The sequence below is a fragment of the Atractosteus spatula genome, chromosome 11 (genome assembly GCF_055471065.1).
Source record: "Atractosteus spatula isolate fAtrSpa1 chromosome 11, fAtrSpa1.hap1, whole genome shotgun sequence".
NCBI classification, from domain to species: domain Eukaryota; kingdom Metazoa; phylum Chordata; class Actinopteri; order Semionotiformes; family Lepisosteidae; genus Atractosteus; species Atractosteus spatula.
In genome coordinates this window covers 41,542,406-41,560,068 of record NC_142716.1, presented here as the reverse complement: position 1 = coordinate 41,560,068, position 17,663 = coordinate 41,542,406, and the positions used below count along the sequence as shown (strand labels likewise).

The 17,663-nt window shown below is 34.3% G+C and overlaps 1 protein-coding gene across 1 annotated transcript in view; it reads right to left on the bottom strand.

The window, feature by feature from the left end:
• The window catches only part of ankfn1a (ankyrin repeat and fibronectin type III domain containing 1a), a 196,805-nt gene that overhangs the window by 23,345 nt on the left and 155,797 nt on the right, over positions 1 to 17,663 (bottom strand). Inside the window, exons 10-13 of the mRNA XM_088927824.1 lie at positions 16,058 to 16,171; positions 4,813 to 4,910; positions 3,555 to 3,645; positions 2,300 to 2,407 (exon numbers count right to left, since the gene is read on the bottom strand). Of these exons, the coding sequence (XP_088783950.1) occupies positions 2,300 to 2,407; positions 3,555 to 3,645; positions 4,813 to 4,910; positions 16,058 to 16,171 (411 nt within the window). The remainder of the gene's footprint in view (positions 1 to 2,299; positions 2,408 to 3,554; positions 3,646 to 4,812; positions 4,911 to 16,057; positions 16,172 to 17,663) is intronic.

The window sequence follows — 17,663 nt, the reverse complement described above, 5'->3', positions numbered from 1 at the left end:
ACATTTATGCAGGGAACAACTTAGGGAATTGATCTAAAGAATATGTCCCTGCACTGTGGGAGGAAACTAGAGAATACCTTTTAGAAGAGATTCTAATTTAGAGAAAATTCATACTGTACCATTTGCTCCTCAGACACAAAATGTCCATACCTGCAGCTGCTCTGTAACTGAGCAGTATTACTAATGCAACATTACACAGCATTTATATTATTGCCAGATCATTACTTTCTGTGTTGTTCATTAGTATTCACTACATCTGTATATTATAAACCAGGATGAAAGTATGTATACAGTAATTGTTTATGTATACAGGATAATGAAAGCACCACAATGAAGATATTTCTTTCTTGTTTTGAAAAAAAATTACATTTACTACTAGCAGTATCTCCATATCAATTTAATTTTGTATAATTATGTAACATTCAATCCATGAACAAGGTTCTGCTATAGTACTAGCTGCTAACCGACCATTCAAGCCCCAGGGCTGAAGGCCCAAGGAACTGTGTTAAGGCACACACCTCCATAATATTTCTATAGGTCAACAGGCCTTAACAACAGGCCAGCAATGTAAATAGTTAATTGCAAAAAAAGTACACTTTGACTTCAGGCATCAAAATGGTTTTTTTTTACACATGTACCCTTTGTTTTACCTTTAACAAACAACGACCTCACATCTTCTACAGTATGTATAATTTCTAATTACAGGCTGTTTATGCATACAGAGTTTGGTCAGGTGAAAACAGACATCCAAATTGTAAAGCACATTTACATGTACATTGTGCATGTCTATTTACTCCTAATCAGGCACTGTGTAGATGTATTTATATACTGTGACACCACAGTGTGGAAAAGGAGCAGGATAGTACATCTTGGTTCCTTTCTGCTGCAATGTCACAATACACAGGTTTATCAATAAGTAAATATATACACATGTACACATTAAAGCAATGTTTTTCTTATATAATTTCCTCATTACATGTTAGTTTGGATGTTTGGCTGTTGTGCTCATACAGTATTTGTGAACGTTTCAGTTTTCTGCTGAATGTCCTTCATTTCAATAGACTACTGAACTGTTCGCCCTGAGGCTTGTGCTGAGAAAAGGCGTCCCTGAGGTATAACTATTAAAATACAAGAACAATACATGCATTAACATGCTTTGCACTGTTATCAAAGTTTCTTCACATAACAATGCTATTGAACCTAAGCCTCAAAAGCTGTGCTGGCTGCTGGTGTTAGCACAAGTGCTACAACTCTGTACAAAGCATTGCTCTAAAATCACAGTACATGTAAATAATGCTCTGCTCTGATCTTTGTTAACCACATGCTTACACATTTGCCTTTGCTTCAGTGCTTTAAATGGTTAACACAATCTGGCCCTCTATGTATAACTTTCAGATTCATGCCATCTAGGTGTAATTAACATGCAAAGCTAAACAATTCAAAAACAGGTCCTCTGGAATTACACGAAGTTCGATTTGCTTTAAATGCTTTACAAATGAAACCATGCACCCAATATATACACAGATAACACAAAAAGATAATCAGTTCAACTGATCCTATAAAAGTCACATCCTCACTAAACTAGATGATTTGAGGTGTTAAAACCTCTGCTCAATCTCAAGTTTTGTACTACCTACTGGTAAAACATTTCACAAAGAATGGAAATATTCTTGCAGAGATGTTCATATTCTTGTTAAATGGATCTGAATTGCTCCTTTATGTGCGTATTTTTATAAGCTTTGTTTTGCTCAGAATAAAGCACTCTTTATTATCCTTTGGATTTTAAAATATGTATAAATACCTTAAGTTTTCTTATTATTTATACATGAAAAATACACACTACCTCTTGTTTTCTCTAAATTAAATTGCTTCGCCTTGATGTCTTCCTTAAAAGCCTAGCTTTTTTTGTTTGCTTTGCCCAGTTCCCCAAATCTTGAAAGAGGTGAACCAAGCACTTGGGAAAAGTAGCACTTTATTTTTGTCTTGCAAGGGCCATTGAATTATTTAATGATCGGGTGAACAAGTAAGCCAAGGGGAAACACTGTGCTTAATTCCATATAGTTTATTTAATTTACTCACAAAGACAGAAGCTAAAGAAAGGGGGGGGGAGGAGAGGTTCCCTGCCAAAGTCATTCTAAGGGTTAAAGTAAGACAGTAAAGTGATTCCAGATGTGCCAATATTAATAATATCTCTTTTCCTGATGAATGGGAAGGTATGACCCAGTTAGAATGCAGTTAAAATTACAGGCGCCACAGAGCCCCTGACTGTTGCCCTACCACCCAGGAATCTTCTCCTCACCTCCGCAGCTGTAATGCTGATGTGTGGCTCGAACCTGCTGAAGCAGACGTTCCATCGCCTCAATCTGCCCCCTTTGCCGAGATTCTCTCCCATCGCACTCTTTCCAGTCTGGGGGGGGAATGAAACAGATATACAACTGCATGAATCAAAAACCAAAGAAACGAAAAAAATGGAACGGTCTTTTCCCCTTTGGAAAGGCAGTGCACCCGTAAACACAACAATTAACAAAAGCAACAAAAAAACTACATTGAGTTCTGAATTCAGTTTGACTTATTCAAGAACACAGAGGTTGAAATGGTACTTTTGCGCTTTAAAATGATCTTCCATCATGAGGAGATGGAATGGAAATCAGAGACAATCTTTTTTTGGGGGGGGGGAGTGATGTGTTTTATTTGTATATAAGAGACAAATATAACTGTTCACAGTTTTTGCTTGCAGCATGGACTGCTTAAAAAAGGTTAGTGAAATCAAGATATGAGAATTCAAATAAGACACACAGGAAACATACTGTAAACACATATTTGTGTTCTATAACACCAACTATTTGGTCAGTATATTAATAAAATGCTAATGAAAGCTCATACATTCCACTAACTTGTATCTTTCAATTGCTTGTAGTGTATTACATTTTTTGACTGTTTTACTTTTTGCTAGTATTACATAGGATATTAAAGCTATTTTTTTATTTCTAAGCTATTTTTGTAGGTACTATGGTACATGGTACCATGGTAAAACAAATGTCAGCGTTAGATATCGACTTAGAAGATAAACATCCAAGCAATAAATGAAGAATCAGGAGTCTGATCAGCCCTAACTTAGTATCAGGCACAAAGATGATGACAAAACATTAAAGGCTAGAGTTTTACGATAATAGTTCTCTCTAAAAATATATAACCTGTTTAGATATTCATAGGCATTATAATATGTATTTCATTTCACTTGATATATAGTATAAATGATATCCTGAAAACTGTTCTGACAAGAAAATAGCTTTTTACGTTTGTGATTGTCAAACCCATAATGGCTGAGTTTTAAAAAATCCCAACTGCATATTATGTGAATGTACAAATGCTACTTTTTGGAATTCATTCACACTGAGCACCTTTTAGCAGCTGTTGAGTTACATCACTCAAGGTTACTTACAGATTGTTTCATAAATGTAAAAGGTTCACTTTGACTTATGAATAGTGTTTGGATAACATCACTTCACATTTAATCAAAATTGTACCTGTTTTTCTTCACATAAGCAACTTACTTGAGGGGACTGCAAAAGGAGGAGTAGCCAACTGTGCTGGGCCCCAGCCCTTCATATTATAGGCAGAAACCTGAACATAATATGCCTTGCCCTGCAAGATCAAATTAATAATATATTAAATCAATAACAATTAAGTTTGAATATTTCATGTAGTAACAACTTGCAATAAACATAACTGCACATATGCGATACACCCTGCACTTGATTATCTGAAATGCAACAAAATTTGTTGTCAGCAAGTTAGCTTTTCAATGATGTATTATCATAGGAGATGGAAATAAAAAAATCACTGAATTTACAAATCAATTTGAATATATGAATATTGGCATCAACCGCAATTTTCTCTGCAATATTTTGACTTCCCATGTATTATATTTTATTTATAATACATACGGTATATAATCATTTATATAAAAAAGAGACTGAAATTTTGTTTAATAAAGCTCAATTCGATAAGGGCATCAGCTTATCCTAGAGTACTCATTATCCTTCCTCATACAGTTGGAGATTAGTAATGCCATCTTTGTATCTTGTTTACCTCTCGTGAGAATAAGTGCTCAATACATTTACAAAAGTACGACTAACCAGTAAGTATATATTCACAAAGAATATTACTCTTAATAAACTACAGATAATTTTAATTCTGACATTTCATGGCAATATGTCATCAACTGCATTTTGCTGCCCACTGCTTTCTTTCTGTAACAGATTAAAGGATCAAGTTAATTATATGAAAGCATTATGAAAATGAATAATTGCAGGTTTTCACCATCTTACTGCAAGATTAAAGAGCAATTAAGAAATTTAAGAAAAGCAGGGTAATCAAAATGACTGTTAATCTCCTAATAACAGAGCTATAGTATATAGAAATCTCTGTAGGTGGGAAAAGAGACGGAGGGTTTCTGTTATTTTAACCATCAGACATGCAGTCAGAGCTGAATCTATCAGAAGTCTGACCTCCGTGATTCTGAAGGAGATTATAGCATGAGCCTGCGTTTATGGCTCCCCTCTCCCTGCATGTGGCCAATCTCTTCTGATCTCTCCACATGACAACTTACAAAAATGGTTTATGCTGTCTACTTATTCCTTTGTGTATTTCAGCTCATGGATACCAGACAAATTATGCTTAATGACTGGCAGTTGTTGCCAGAGGAATGGCTGCTTTGCTCTTATTGCCAAGAGTGCTGAATGCAAATGTCAGAGCCCCTACAAAATGGTTAGGAGAAGTTGAGATCTAATTGAATGATTTGGCATTTACCGTTGTGAGACCTGTGATAGTGCACCTCAAAGTCTGAAGATTGTCCATGATTAATTCTCCAGCCAGCGAGGAAAAGTCTTTCAAATAACTCCACTCCACTGCAGAAAGAAAACCAACAGTTATCTTTGATAATATTAGGAAAAGAATGTAGCACACAGAAAATGGCCTTTAACTTTTCTGTGTTTATATATATATTTTCTTTGTTATAAAATATTTATTTTTGTTTAGAAACCCATTTAAGGGCAATTGCTAATCAACTTAAATGTACACAACAACACATTTCATATTTCTTGAATATAGAATATTACTGTAACAGACTGACACTGTCGATTGGACTTGTAGAAGACACCAAAACCAGTCAGTGTTTTTAATGGTGACAATTTAAAGCTTTTACACAATTTAATACTGTAACAACACTTTTTAATGTAAAATTCCAGTTAAGGATTATTATGTTACTACAGTACTTAATTTGGAATCACTTATTATATCCTTACAATTCAGCTTATAGCCATTCACCTTTTGAAAATTGACAAGCTCTTCAGTGATATACAGGAGAGTCAGTGACAATTGGAAGAGAAACATTGAAAAAACCCTCACTTTTTTCACCTGGGACATCACGGAGTCCAGACACTCCCAGGCTGACATTCACATCAACATTTTTTCATTCATCAGTATATTGACTTACTGTATCTTCTTGTAGTTATTTTGTATGAAAGAATTGCACACTTTCTGTATAAACACTTTCGGCTTAGTTCTGTCAAACACAAATAGTATTGAATGAGCGGGATATGTATTTTAATGTTAACAATGTATGAAAAATACTAATTAATGATAAAATCTCTGTGAGAAAGAGTAACTTAAGACTGAATTTACCTAGGCTTCTCGTGTGAGAAGCACTGTTGACTTTGGACATATTTTATACTTGAAAATAAATGGGGCAATTATTTCAAAAGAAAATATCTTGCACAGACACTTGTGTGCTGAGGACTGGCTCTGACATACGTACAATTTTATTTAAAAGCTTGGCACCACAGAAGACTTCAAGATTTGTGTGGGTGGGAGTGACTTGAAGGCAAACAGCCTCTCATCATCTTCATAATATTGGTTATGTATGTTATAAGATCCCACCGCAGTCTAAGCCACAAATCCCTGATTATCTGTATTGTTTTCATACCTGTCTGCTTTAATACTTGGATCCCTCTAACTGAAGAGGTGTGGTAAACGTTACAAATTAAACCGAAGGAGGATTTTGGTAAATGAGTAAACATATTATACAACAGAAAGTATAGAAGGAAACCCAAATTTACCTCATCAGTTCTGGAAATACATATTTATTTATAATGAATGATAATAACAGGACAGAAGCCTAAGGACATAATGGTATACTAATGCTAAGAAAAAAATAAAATAAAAAATGCTTGGGAAAAATACACTTAGCTTTATTATTTCTTTTTGCCTGCAGAAACGGCCTCCTGTTACCATGACAGGAAGGTCATGTATTTACAATACAGAAACGGATGGATAGATCCCACCCTCATAAAGGCAAGCTGTCCTCTTCTCAACACTCTGCTCCTTCTTCCCATTTGTTGAGCGTAACCATGGTACCAAGATTCTAAATATAGACCCAAAAGTGCATTGACAGGCCGACCACAGGCAGGTGGAAGGACAGACAGATACCTAATTTTATACTTTTTTGATTAAATTGTTCTCTTGTGCTTTTTAATTGTCACGGGGGTCATCTGTGTGTGTTTATGAGGCAGACAAAATCCCACAAAAACCTTTCAAACAAAAACATAATCATCTTTAAGCTGCTCTCTAGAAAGTAGAGAATATTTTTAAAACCAAAGTAACAATCACAGAAGATGAGCCTTTGAGTCAGACTATCCACCTATCACCTTCATATCTGTCTTAAGAAAGGAAGAATCAGTGCTCCACTGGGCACAATTCAAATCCCAGAAAATGTGATTATATTTGTAGCTAGATTATGCATCCTGAACTATTAACAGTGAGCTTTTTATGAATAATGTGCATGTTATATAAACAATCAGATAGCTGTCTTCTTTTAGATAAGTCTAAGCAATCAATTGTTTTACAAAGGTAAAGTTCTTATATAAAATCAAGATGAAAGATGGAAGAACTGAACTCAGACTTTAAAATTAAATATTTCAATATATATTGTATATATTATACCTTCTCACCTTTGCATTTCAAATATCTGGTTAAACAGCCATTTCCAGAAGGGAAGTGTGCCTTGTGCTTGTGAGTAATCTCATTATGCAGAAAGTTGAGCTAAACCCTAATGAAAATTTCTGTGTGTGACTGATTGATGTTGTACAGTATTATTTTTCCTTCATGCAAATTTATAGCACAGTGTCAATAACACAGAGAGTATTAGGTCATTCTTTTGCACAGACAAGATCATTTTTAGAAGAAATGTAAATTTAATTTACAATATGACATATGAGTACTTTTCCTCAACCACTAGCTTTCATGTACTCACCGTTCTGTTTTTATGGTATCCGATATTTTTAATTGTGTAAGGAGACTGGTTTTGTTGGCATAAATTACAACAGCTCATGGCTCAAAGCAGCTTCATTTCTTACTTGCACAAATATGCTCAGCAGGAAGACATGGTAAATGCCTGGGGTGCTTTTTAAATACAGTTTATTAGTCCTTTATGTCTTTTCACAAACTTGAACAGGTTTAAAATTGTCAGTGAACATTAAGAACTTTGCACACTGATTTGCACACTGAAAAGGGCTTCTTAAACAGACGAAAGGCAGGTGATTCACAGAAAGTACTGTATATCTCCATATCAAAACAAACTGTAACGTTGATAATAGGCAAAATCCTCAGTCCATACTGTACATGTAAGAAGCTTACATTTTCATTATTTGATTAAAAAAACTGAAATTGGTAGAGGAATTAGAATCTTTCAATTTTTATTTTAGTTTCCTTATTAGCTCCAATTTTTACAATGGCTATTGAAGCAGGTTTTTGAGAATACTGCAGCGGGAAATATTAGGACTCAAAAACCAGTGGATGTATTTGACATGTATTGTTGATACTGTATGACCCACAGCTTGCGATGTTCCTGGACAATGTTTAATTTTTGTTCTGTTCTTTTTGCATTAGCATAGAAAACAGAGAATGGAATGTTTCTAGTTAAAATGCATGGTGCTTCTTAGGTTTGGTTCTTTTGTACCATATATTTCTTGTTGCAACTCTTTGTTTCTCTCATGTCACAATTTGGAGACAGATCTGTAACAAGCAAACTGGATTCGTATCATCATGGCCCATCATACAGAAACCAACCAAGCTACGCCAAGACAGATTAAAATGAACGATATTCTAATCATAAAGGATAAAAAAATGTAAAACAGTACTCTTAAAGGTACTGGATGATTGAGGAAACAATTATGGCCAAATTAACATACATAACACTTAACCTTATGCGTTTCCTAAGCAGGTTTATTTCACCTCTAAAAATGTCAGTACCTTTGTAGCCAGTAATTAGTATCTTAAATGGAAAAGGAAAATGGAATACTGTCAAAGCTAAGCATTTTCAAATTAACTTTCAGCAATGCTGAACTGCTGGAAGCTAAACACTTTTCAGGCACAGCTTAATGTTCTCTCTATTTTAAATTGCTGCAGATATCTGTTCAGCAAAGGGCACAATTTATCCAGAACTAGAGTTTTCAGCTTTTTCTACTTTGTCTACTCTGTTATTACTAAAATAATATTATTTTGAAAAATAAATTTTCAATATATAAATGCAAAGTCATCATATGATGCTGTTTATCATGTCATAAATGAACATGTACAGTATGCTACAAACAACAGCTTTCTACCTCAGTAGAAAGCCACACCAAAATCGAGATAACTTATTCTTGTGTTATGACCAATGTTTTTAAATGAGATAAAAAGAGAAAGGACATCTTAAAAATAATGCGACTCTCTCTGATCTCTCCCTAAGTCAAAGTAGCTACAATTTTTCCTATAACTGACTTGTTTCACATAATAAACTCCAGGCAACATAGACTATGTCCTACCTAGTCACTGACATATCTGACAATCTCCAATAATTAACCTGAATTAATAAATGACCTTTCTTTGTCCTTATCTTGGGTTTGTACAAACTGTGTTTATTTTAATTACTCTGTCATGATCAAACCATTAATGGACACTGCTTTAAACCCCATCCAACTGAAACAAACTTTAATTGTTCAGAACATTCTTGCTCATAAAGAAGTATTTTAAGAATCCTACACTAGCTCTTTTAAAATCAAGGGGACAAATGACTTGCACTAATCAGATGGCGGCATGACTGTTGAAGAATCTAAAGGAAAAAGTAAAGTGAACTGTGAAACTTGTTTTGCCAAAAAAGAAATAAAAAGCTCATGGAGGGCTGGTGTGTCCGCATTTTTTAGTTCAACTCCTATCAAGCTAAACCAGCTGGTAACTGGTAACTGGCTCAGATGAACCAATATAACATCCCCCACTCTTCTGGTGCTGCTGCTTTAAAGACACCTTAAAAACTGAAAACCTGTAGACAGAACCTCCCGGAAAAAAGGATTACATACCCCTGAACTACAGCATAAACTCAAATATAAAAGCTCATCTCAATGTCAAAGTTTCAGTTCAGACTTTTTTTCATTCTCTTGACTTCAGGTAAGGTTAACATTTTCTAAACAGAAATTGAACATCAATCTCCTGAGAAAAACTTTGAAAAGAACTTTAAGGCCCGATATACTGAAGGCCTGCTCCAGTTTTACAAATTGTAAATCTGTGGTAAATGAGTTGGTAGTCTAAATGACTCCAGTGCTACACAAGTGAAATTCTACTTAGGAGGTTTTAGGATGTGTGATCTTTGGAGTTAAGTGATTGTTGAATGTTTAATTCTGGATATTCAGGCAAACAAAACTACTAAACAGAGAGAAACGGAGCCTCCAGTGAGGCTTCTTAAATATTAAAATAAGATTTAGTAAAGCTACTAGCAATTGCGACACTTGTAACTATATAATTTTTGTAAAAAGCTCTGGAAAGCATGTCTTAAACTGTTGCACTCAGCAAGCCTTTTATAGTTAAGGTGGAGAAAAAAACATCATCCACTAATCTTACCCACTGAAAATGTAGCAAGGATAATTCAAAAGTTTAATTTAGCCATTTAATTTAGCAATATTTATTCACTGTTCTCTAGATTGATACTATATTTGTAATGTGGTGACTGAAGTTTATATATTCTAAATGACGTAATTAGTGAATTGAGTAGTGAATTGTATTATTTTAATATAACATTCCTTAATTTCAATTCTATGCCTTTAACTATACAGCTCATCACTCATTTTGCCATTTTAATTGCTTCCGTAGTGTCTGAAAGATGAAAATAGTGTCTATGTAAACACTGTCAGTCTTGTTTATAAGTAGATTTTTCCAACTTAGCCTTTCCTGTCTTATATTGATGGTTTATGTTTTTCAACCTTAAGAACATCTCAAAGAACAGCTTACCTACCACAATTAAGCTACAGCCCACTGTACACTATCTGTAGGTGGAATGCATGAATAATAGAAGGACGTCCCTGAAACTTATAATTTCAAAACTACAGAACAATTGAACAAACTGTGGTCCATTTTGTTGTTTGATGTGGTATTATTGCCTGTTTCTTTGTAAAATAAAATGATCAAAGTTAATCTAATCATGTTAATAAATATCAAATAAAAACAGATTAATACAAAAGACCATTAAGAAGGGACATTTCTATTGTCAAATCAAAAATTACATTTTTGTCAACAGCCCATCAATTATGATGATTAGCCAATAACACAAACATGAAAACAAATGGGCAATTCAATGCTAAGATTCTAAAAACATAAAACCTGACTGAACAAAAAATATTTAATCAATTAAGGGCATAGAACCCTGCAATAAAGTAAGACCACATACTAACATTTTTAACATTTCTCTTTATTAATCTAAATAATGAGGACCAATTCTTTGTCTGTGGTGTTTTACTAATTCTTTACCTTTCAAAAAAGTCTTAATATGCTGCTGCAATATGTTTTGGGAGACAAACTCTGAAAATAAGGGAAGTGCTCTGTATTTTAAATTGGATTGGCAATCTAGATCATGAGAGGCATACATGAAGCTAACACCTACAGTATGCCTGCAAGTATTTAAAAGAACTATGGCATTTTGTGTTTTTTCTTAATGTATTGGGTAAAAACATACCCCAAAAACATAAAGCCTATAGCTTACTTTGAGCATTTGTTTAGCAATAGGACACAGGTAGAAACTAAATAAATAGCAATGATGGTTATGCTCCTGTAGTCATTTTGTTAGATCACAACTCATTCATAAGAACCGTTGCATTTTTAATCAACTGAGAAAAGAGAAATATAGAATTTCCAGCTACTTATTAGTACAATGGTATTTTCTTCTGTGGGCCTCTTGAGGCAGAATTCAGTCCAGAACACTTGGTTTGGCTCAAGTGACACACAGGATGACTGAATAGAGACATCAGGTTTCCCTGCTTCCCTGCAAGTTGCCTGCTGCTATTTACAGGTACTGTATTTGGGAAATTCTTTCAGTTTATGCTACACTTATAAAATGTTTAACTTTCAATGTTGTACCTAGTATCTTTATGCTGTGACTGACCATTTATAATACATTTAGGCCTAAGTATTTGAAAATGTGTTTGTGTCAGGCAAAGACTGGTGAACTTGTAAAGCAAAATGAAAGGCTGACATTTTATTCCACTTCTTTTGTTTGTGGAGTGGTTACAAATTAATGAGACATCTATCACAAAGCACTATTTAAAGTGAACATGAGCATTTTCAGATAGCTTAATTCCATCACCCTTTCTTCTTAATTCCTATTATATAATGTTCTTAAAACCTCTGATGTCTATTATCAAGACTCATTCTTCTCCAGATCTGCAATCAACCTCAGATAAATCAGCCAATGACCTTATGCCTCACAAATTCAAGATGAAAAGAATAAAATCTTTATTCACCACAGCTGTATATTCATTCACATTCATTTTTTTCTAAATGGCATCTGATTGTTAACTTCTCCTTGGACAATGGCACAAATGATAACTTTCTTGTGTTCCCATTTCTTATCATACTCTATTCATTGTTCAGTCTAAATCCATCCATCCAAGTGAAAAAAAAGTCACCAAGCCACACTCAGTAATGTCCCTGATGGCTTCAAACAAGAGTTTCTTTTACAAGTTATACTGAATAATAATGGAGCTTAAAATATAACATTCTTTATTATTAGAAACCTATTAAAGTTGCTATTTGTTTTTTCTAACTTACTGGTCACAAATGAAATTAAGTGAACGATGTGATCCAAAAAAATAATCAGACTGATTTTGAAAGCTGTCCTGAACCAGAACCAAATAAATGTCATTTCTGTATTGTAACTATGGAAAGACTTGAACTGCAGTATTTAACAAAATAGTTCTCGTAGAGAAGCTCGTAAGTTAAAAGAAGTATTCAGTTTTTAGAGGACAAGAATCCAGACAACCAAATAAATGTAAATTACCAGAAAAGCATGTCACACACTGCAAGAAATAAATTTACTGTCTAATTGCTATGTTTTGGATTATTAATACTATAAGTAGGTCTGTACTGTTTTCCTTCTTCTGTGGCTCGTGCTACAAGGCCAACATTTTTATTACAGAAATTGGAGCCATTTCTGAATGTAGAAAAAAATGAAATTCTATGCCCGTCTGTCTATTGTTGGCTACTAACAGAAATTATAATGAAAAAAACTAAACTACTGCTTTTGAAATTAAAAACGTTGCCCCCATTCTGTTACAAGTATACTAAAATATTCAGCAAATACACATTTTTACTGACAATTTACAATTAACTAATGAGCAACAACCATATTAATTAAGAGATATTGTTTTACCACAGAAATTAACATCACATTGAACTCTACATTTCTTTAAGTAAAACCATGTACCAAACATCAGGAACAACCATTGAATGATTGTTTAATCTTGTATTATTTGAAAGTTAAAAGTATAAGTAAGACACTTTTTGCAGACTTCATCAGAAAATCAATTTAGGTGCCGTTTTGTAATACAAATACAAATTGAATTTTTTTTTCAATATACAATCAACATATATTACCCATGTAAAAAAACAACGTCATTCTAATTGAAATACTCCAAAATATAAAGGCATAAAAAATACTTTTTTGGTTTCATTGAGTTATTGTGGTAGAATGAAAAATTAGCTTCAGGCAGAGTTTAAGCAAAAGCTTATAATTGAATTGCTATTAAAACAACCAAAAGTACCTTGCAATTATCTATCATATTTGCTTTATAAATCAAGCAGGAGACATTATATCTGTATCTTCAAAACCACCAATAGCAACTGGCTTAGAAAAGCCAAACATTTTTTCAGACCTCTTCCTCTTTCCCACTGAAAAGGCAAATACAGAACTGTGGAGACAATAGCATGAGAATGCCAACTCTTTAAGCAGAAACATTTTAGATTGTGTGCATGGAAAACAGCATTGAAATGATCTTTCCTTTTTTTCCAACATTATTGAGAGTTTAATTGGGTGTAAGCTGAGCAATGCCCAAGCAAAAGGTTAAAAACAAAGCAAACAAACGAACACAAAAAACACCCCCTGAAAGCAAACATGCTCTTGTGACTTTGAAGTGTCTCCACAACAGAGGGAAGGGTGAGTCCCTAGGCACAGAGACCCTTCACTCACATTCCAGGGCTGCCAAATGGGCTGAGATCCAAGGGATGGTGCCGATTTTCAACTCTGATTCATGCCAGACAAGGACATCTATCTTGACGTGATGAAGTGGACAAAAGGATGCATGAAATCTATGGCATGATTCTGCAGGAAAGGCCACAAGGACGATACCCAGAGTTTGCAAAAGAATGAAGCCTTCTTTTTCAGCTTTTTTCAGCCTGCTCCTTCCCAATTTGTTTGAATTTGTATGATCAGGATACTATTTTTTTACTTTAGACTTTGATTTAGTGGATGTAGGAACAAGGGTAAAAGACTTTGCAACCACCCCATTGTAAAACCTCTCCAATGATCACTGGAACATCATACCATTTAGAAAAATAAAGGAGCCTGGCTTGGTTTGTGAATTTAATCAGAACTGTCGTTGTGTTTAACCATGGAATAAAATATCATGAAAAGGTATATGCTCTAGATAGCTGTAATTCTTGAATGGAATATCATAAAAAGCAGAACTGTGAACAAACCTTTAGAACTTCATATTAAGTAATAAACATTTAGTTAATTTGTGTCTATGGTTTTACACATTCAGAGAGGTGAAACAGAACTTTAGTAACCTTAATTCTTTTCCTCAGTATTGCACTTATTTATTTGCACCTCCTAGGCCTTTGATAAACACAGGCCGACAGACTTTAAAAGGATTTCTATTTATGTATGCAAAGAGTTCAGTTTAATGACCTGTGGAATGGACCTGGTTGACTTTTAAATTCCTATAAATAAATGGAATTCTGGAAGGCTAAGCCACACAAACTGAGTTAGAGTAAGTGGTCATCATGCATACAAAAGCAAACTGTTAAACAAAATTCTTATCATTTCAGACAAAGAGAATTCAAGGTTTGAATTATGAAATATTGTACCCATTGAGTAGATAAAACATTTTCTCAGGCACTGTCTTCATTGCTGCCTTAGGGGCTTATGGCAAAAACATAATTTCTTTCAAATAAAAGAGAGAACCACATAGAAGTAAAAACCAATGCAGCTGAGAGCATGAGATCATGTTTTTTAACCCAACATTGAACTGTTGTATTTATTATGAAGGCTTTCTTCTGGAGGTACCTAAAGAGATTGTCCTGAGGTATCACATGCTCAGGAAGCATGCATTTGGAGGCACATTAAAGAGAACTGAGAACTGAAATGCCTTCTCAAAAGCCCAAAAGCTCAAGCACAACTGCTGCTACTGAACTGTCCAGGTCTTTGGAAACACTATGTTTCACAGAGATTCCATACCAAAAGGTTAAATAAGTTTACTTACTTGTACAGTATTTGAGGTTGTATATGAGAAACACGGCATCATTTTCTAACTACAGCTATTATTCATGAATGATAACTAATATTACCCTGTACTGTTATCTTACCATTACTCTTCATCTAATGGAATCATATTTTCTACAGAAAACTTGCCAGTGTTAGGTTTGACAAGAAGTGTTTTGAGCCCTTGCACAGAGAACTGTGTTTATGTTGGGAATACATTATTATTTTTACATACTGAAGGCCAGTTAATGTTATGCATAATTATTAGGAATATTGTATCTATAAAAAAACTGCTACTCCTTAATTTTTCCCTTGGAAAAGAAAATATTTTCAAACTTTAAAGGGTGTAGATTATATTGCTTAAAATACCATAATAAATCTACATCTGAAAATATGAGTGCCCTTACAAAAATGACTCCTACTAACCATGTTGTAACAATTAATTAGGAGTCACTCAAATTACCTGTAACTGTTCCAAAGATTCAGCTAGAAGTCTACACACCAGGAGGAGACTGGAGCAGACCACCCAAACCCTCAAAGACTACTCTCTTGTTGTTTCTGTTAATGACTTAAATAGCAGTGGCAGGCAAGCACTATCAGCACGCTGAGAGCATTGGGTTTTGTAAAGAAAGTACTGAACATTCATTTTGCCAGATGTTGTCTTGAGTGACTGATGGTGGGTGGGTACACTACATAAAAAATATGACTTTTACTATTTCTAAAATAAATACCACACTGAAAACCATACTAACTCACATCATCGTAATGCATTTTAATGTGTATTTAGCATAAAGAATCATTTTTCTATAGGTAAGATGTCTGTTACCATTCCAGTATGAAATAAATAGCTGGGAAAGAATTCCAGTTCAGTTTTTAGTGTTATATTAGGAATACACTAAAACTTAAAAGTGGTGAAAGGCTATTTATAGCAATGTTTTAATTTGCGTATAGCAAATTGTTGTCATCTTATTTTTAATCATTTAAACAGATTAAAACATTCTAACATGGTTTCAGAAACGTCTAGCTTTGAATGACAAAACAGATTCAATCAAATAACATGAAATGTAGATAATGAAAGTTTTTTCCACTTCTTTCCCCTGAATAGTCTTAATAACTTAATCATCTTTTCATATAACAGAAGTCATAAATACATGAACAAAAGAGCCAATATACAACAGCTGACAGTAGAAGCCTTGAATCTAATGCCTCAAATACCTTTGTATTTGGTGACTACTGCTGAGTTGATGCTCAGAGGCTCCTGGAAGGTGACAGTGAGTGATGTGCTACTCGTTACACTCAGACGGACACTGGACGGCGTCTCTGGGGCCCCTGGGACAGAAGCAAACACCAAGAGGTCAGCAAAAACAAAGCATTTTCTAACCCCTGTTTTTCAAACAACACCAAAATAAATAAGACCACCTAAAACAACAGAGGGCAAACACCTTCTCTGGCCACCCTAAAACGCAGCGCCAGGGAGACAAATGTATAAACAAGCAAAGTTTTTAGAGTTCAATTATATATTTTTGCTTGATTATTTAATTTTTTGTTCAAATATGGTTTCACTTGTACATACTTCTACGATCGGAATGTACAGGTAGACCGAGTTTCTACTTTTTAAAAATGATGACTAATGATCATTAATGATGATTGTTTAATGTTAATTTTACTCCTTAACTTAAATACTTGCTAAGGATGGCCAAATTGTTATCTGTCATTATCAGACTTTGATCAAATTTTGATAGATAAAAAACAGAAAATAAATTATTTCTACTTTAGTGCTTGTTTTGGCTGCTTTGAGTTGCATTTTTCATTTATAACTCAAGCCAATATGCCAAAACTAATCACATCATCCAACTTCATTTCAATAACCCTGGTATCTAAGCTACAAATGGCAAATCCTAAACACAATTGTTTTAAGAAACACTCATGGCAGTTCACTGTATCTTTTAAAAGCCATGTTGTTTAGGCATTATAAAAAATACAAAACAACGTATCTGGTTATGTTAACTTATGTTATCTGGTTTTGAATGTAGGCTATCAAGAGGTACAAACCACAGAGAAATGGATTTGATAGCTTAATGAACAATGCAGAGGTACTCAAAATCGCAACCTTCAATTCATACTTGGGCAGGTCATGTCCCTCATTTGGAAACTTGCTTAATCAAAACCTTTAAAACCAACAGTCAGAAGTGCCAAGATACTGCAATTCAAATAGACTGGAAGATCTGGTATTGGACTATTCCTGATAGTCACTGGCTTATAATATACAGTATTTCTCCAGTGTGTGGTCTTCTGTCTTGTGCTGTTATATAATCTTGTCTGTGTCTCTTTTTGAGAAATTTTAGACTAATGAAAAAACTGCCTCACAAAATAACTGCATGTTAGGCATCGGCAAGCATAATTCAAAGACTTTGTGAAGGTGAGGTTGTCAATGTGGTAATCATCTTTTTGAACGCAGTGTCTTTTTCATCTGGTCAGCTGTTCCTTTTTAAACCCAGGGCAACAGAGTAGACATTGAGAGTGGCATGTTGTTTGTAGAATTGCATAGTGCAATTTGCAAACTGATTTGTGAAACAGACATGTTTGAAGAGCATCTGGTCATTACATTTTTTTGAGCTCTGAGATCTGGTCTTTGAAACTGACGGTGATGTCTGACGGCTTAATTGCATGGAGGAGAATCATTATGAATGGTTGAACTGATTTACATTTTTCTCATGATGACAGTGTAGGTTGTCTGACATACAAAAGTTACATCTTTCCACAGATTGCTTTTTAATTTGCCACCACTGCAGATTTTTCTGTAAACTTCACAGATGTGCTC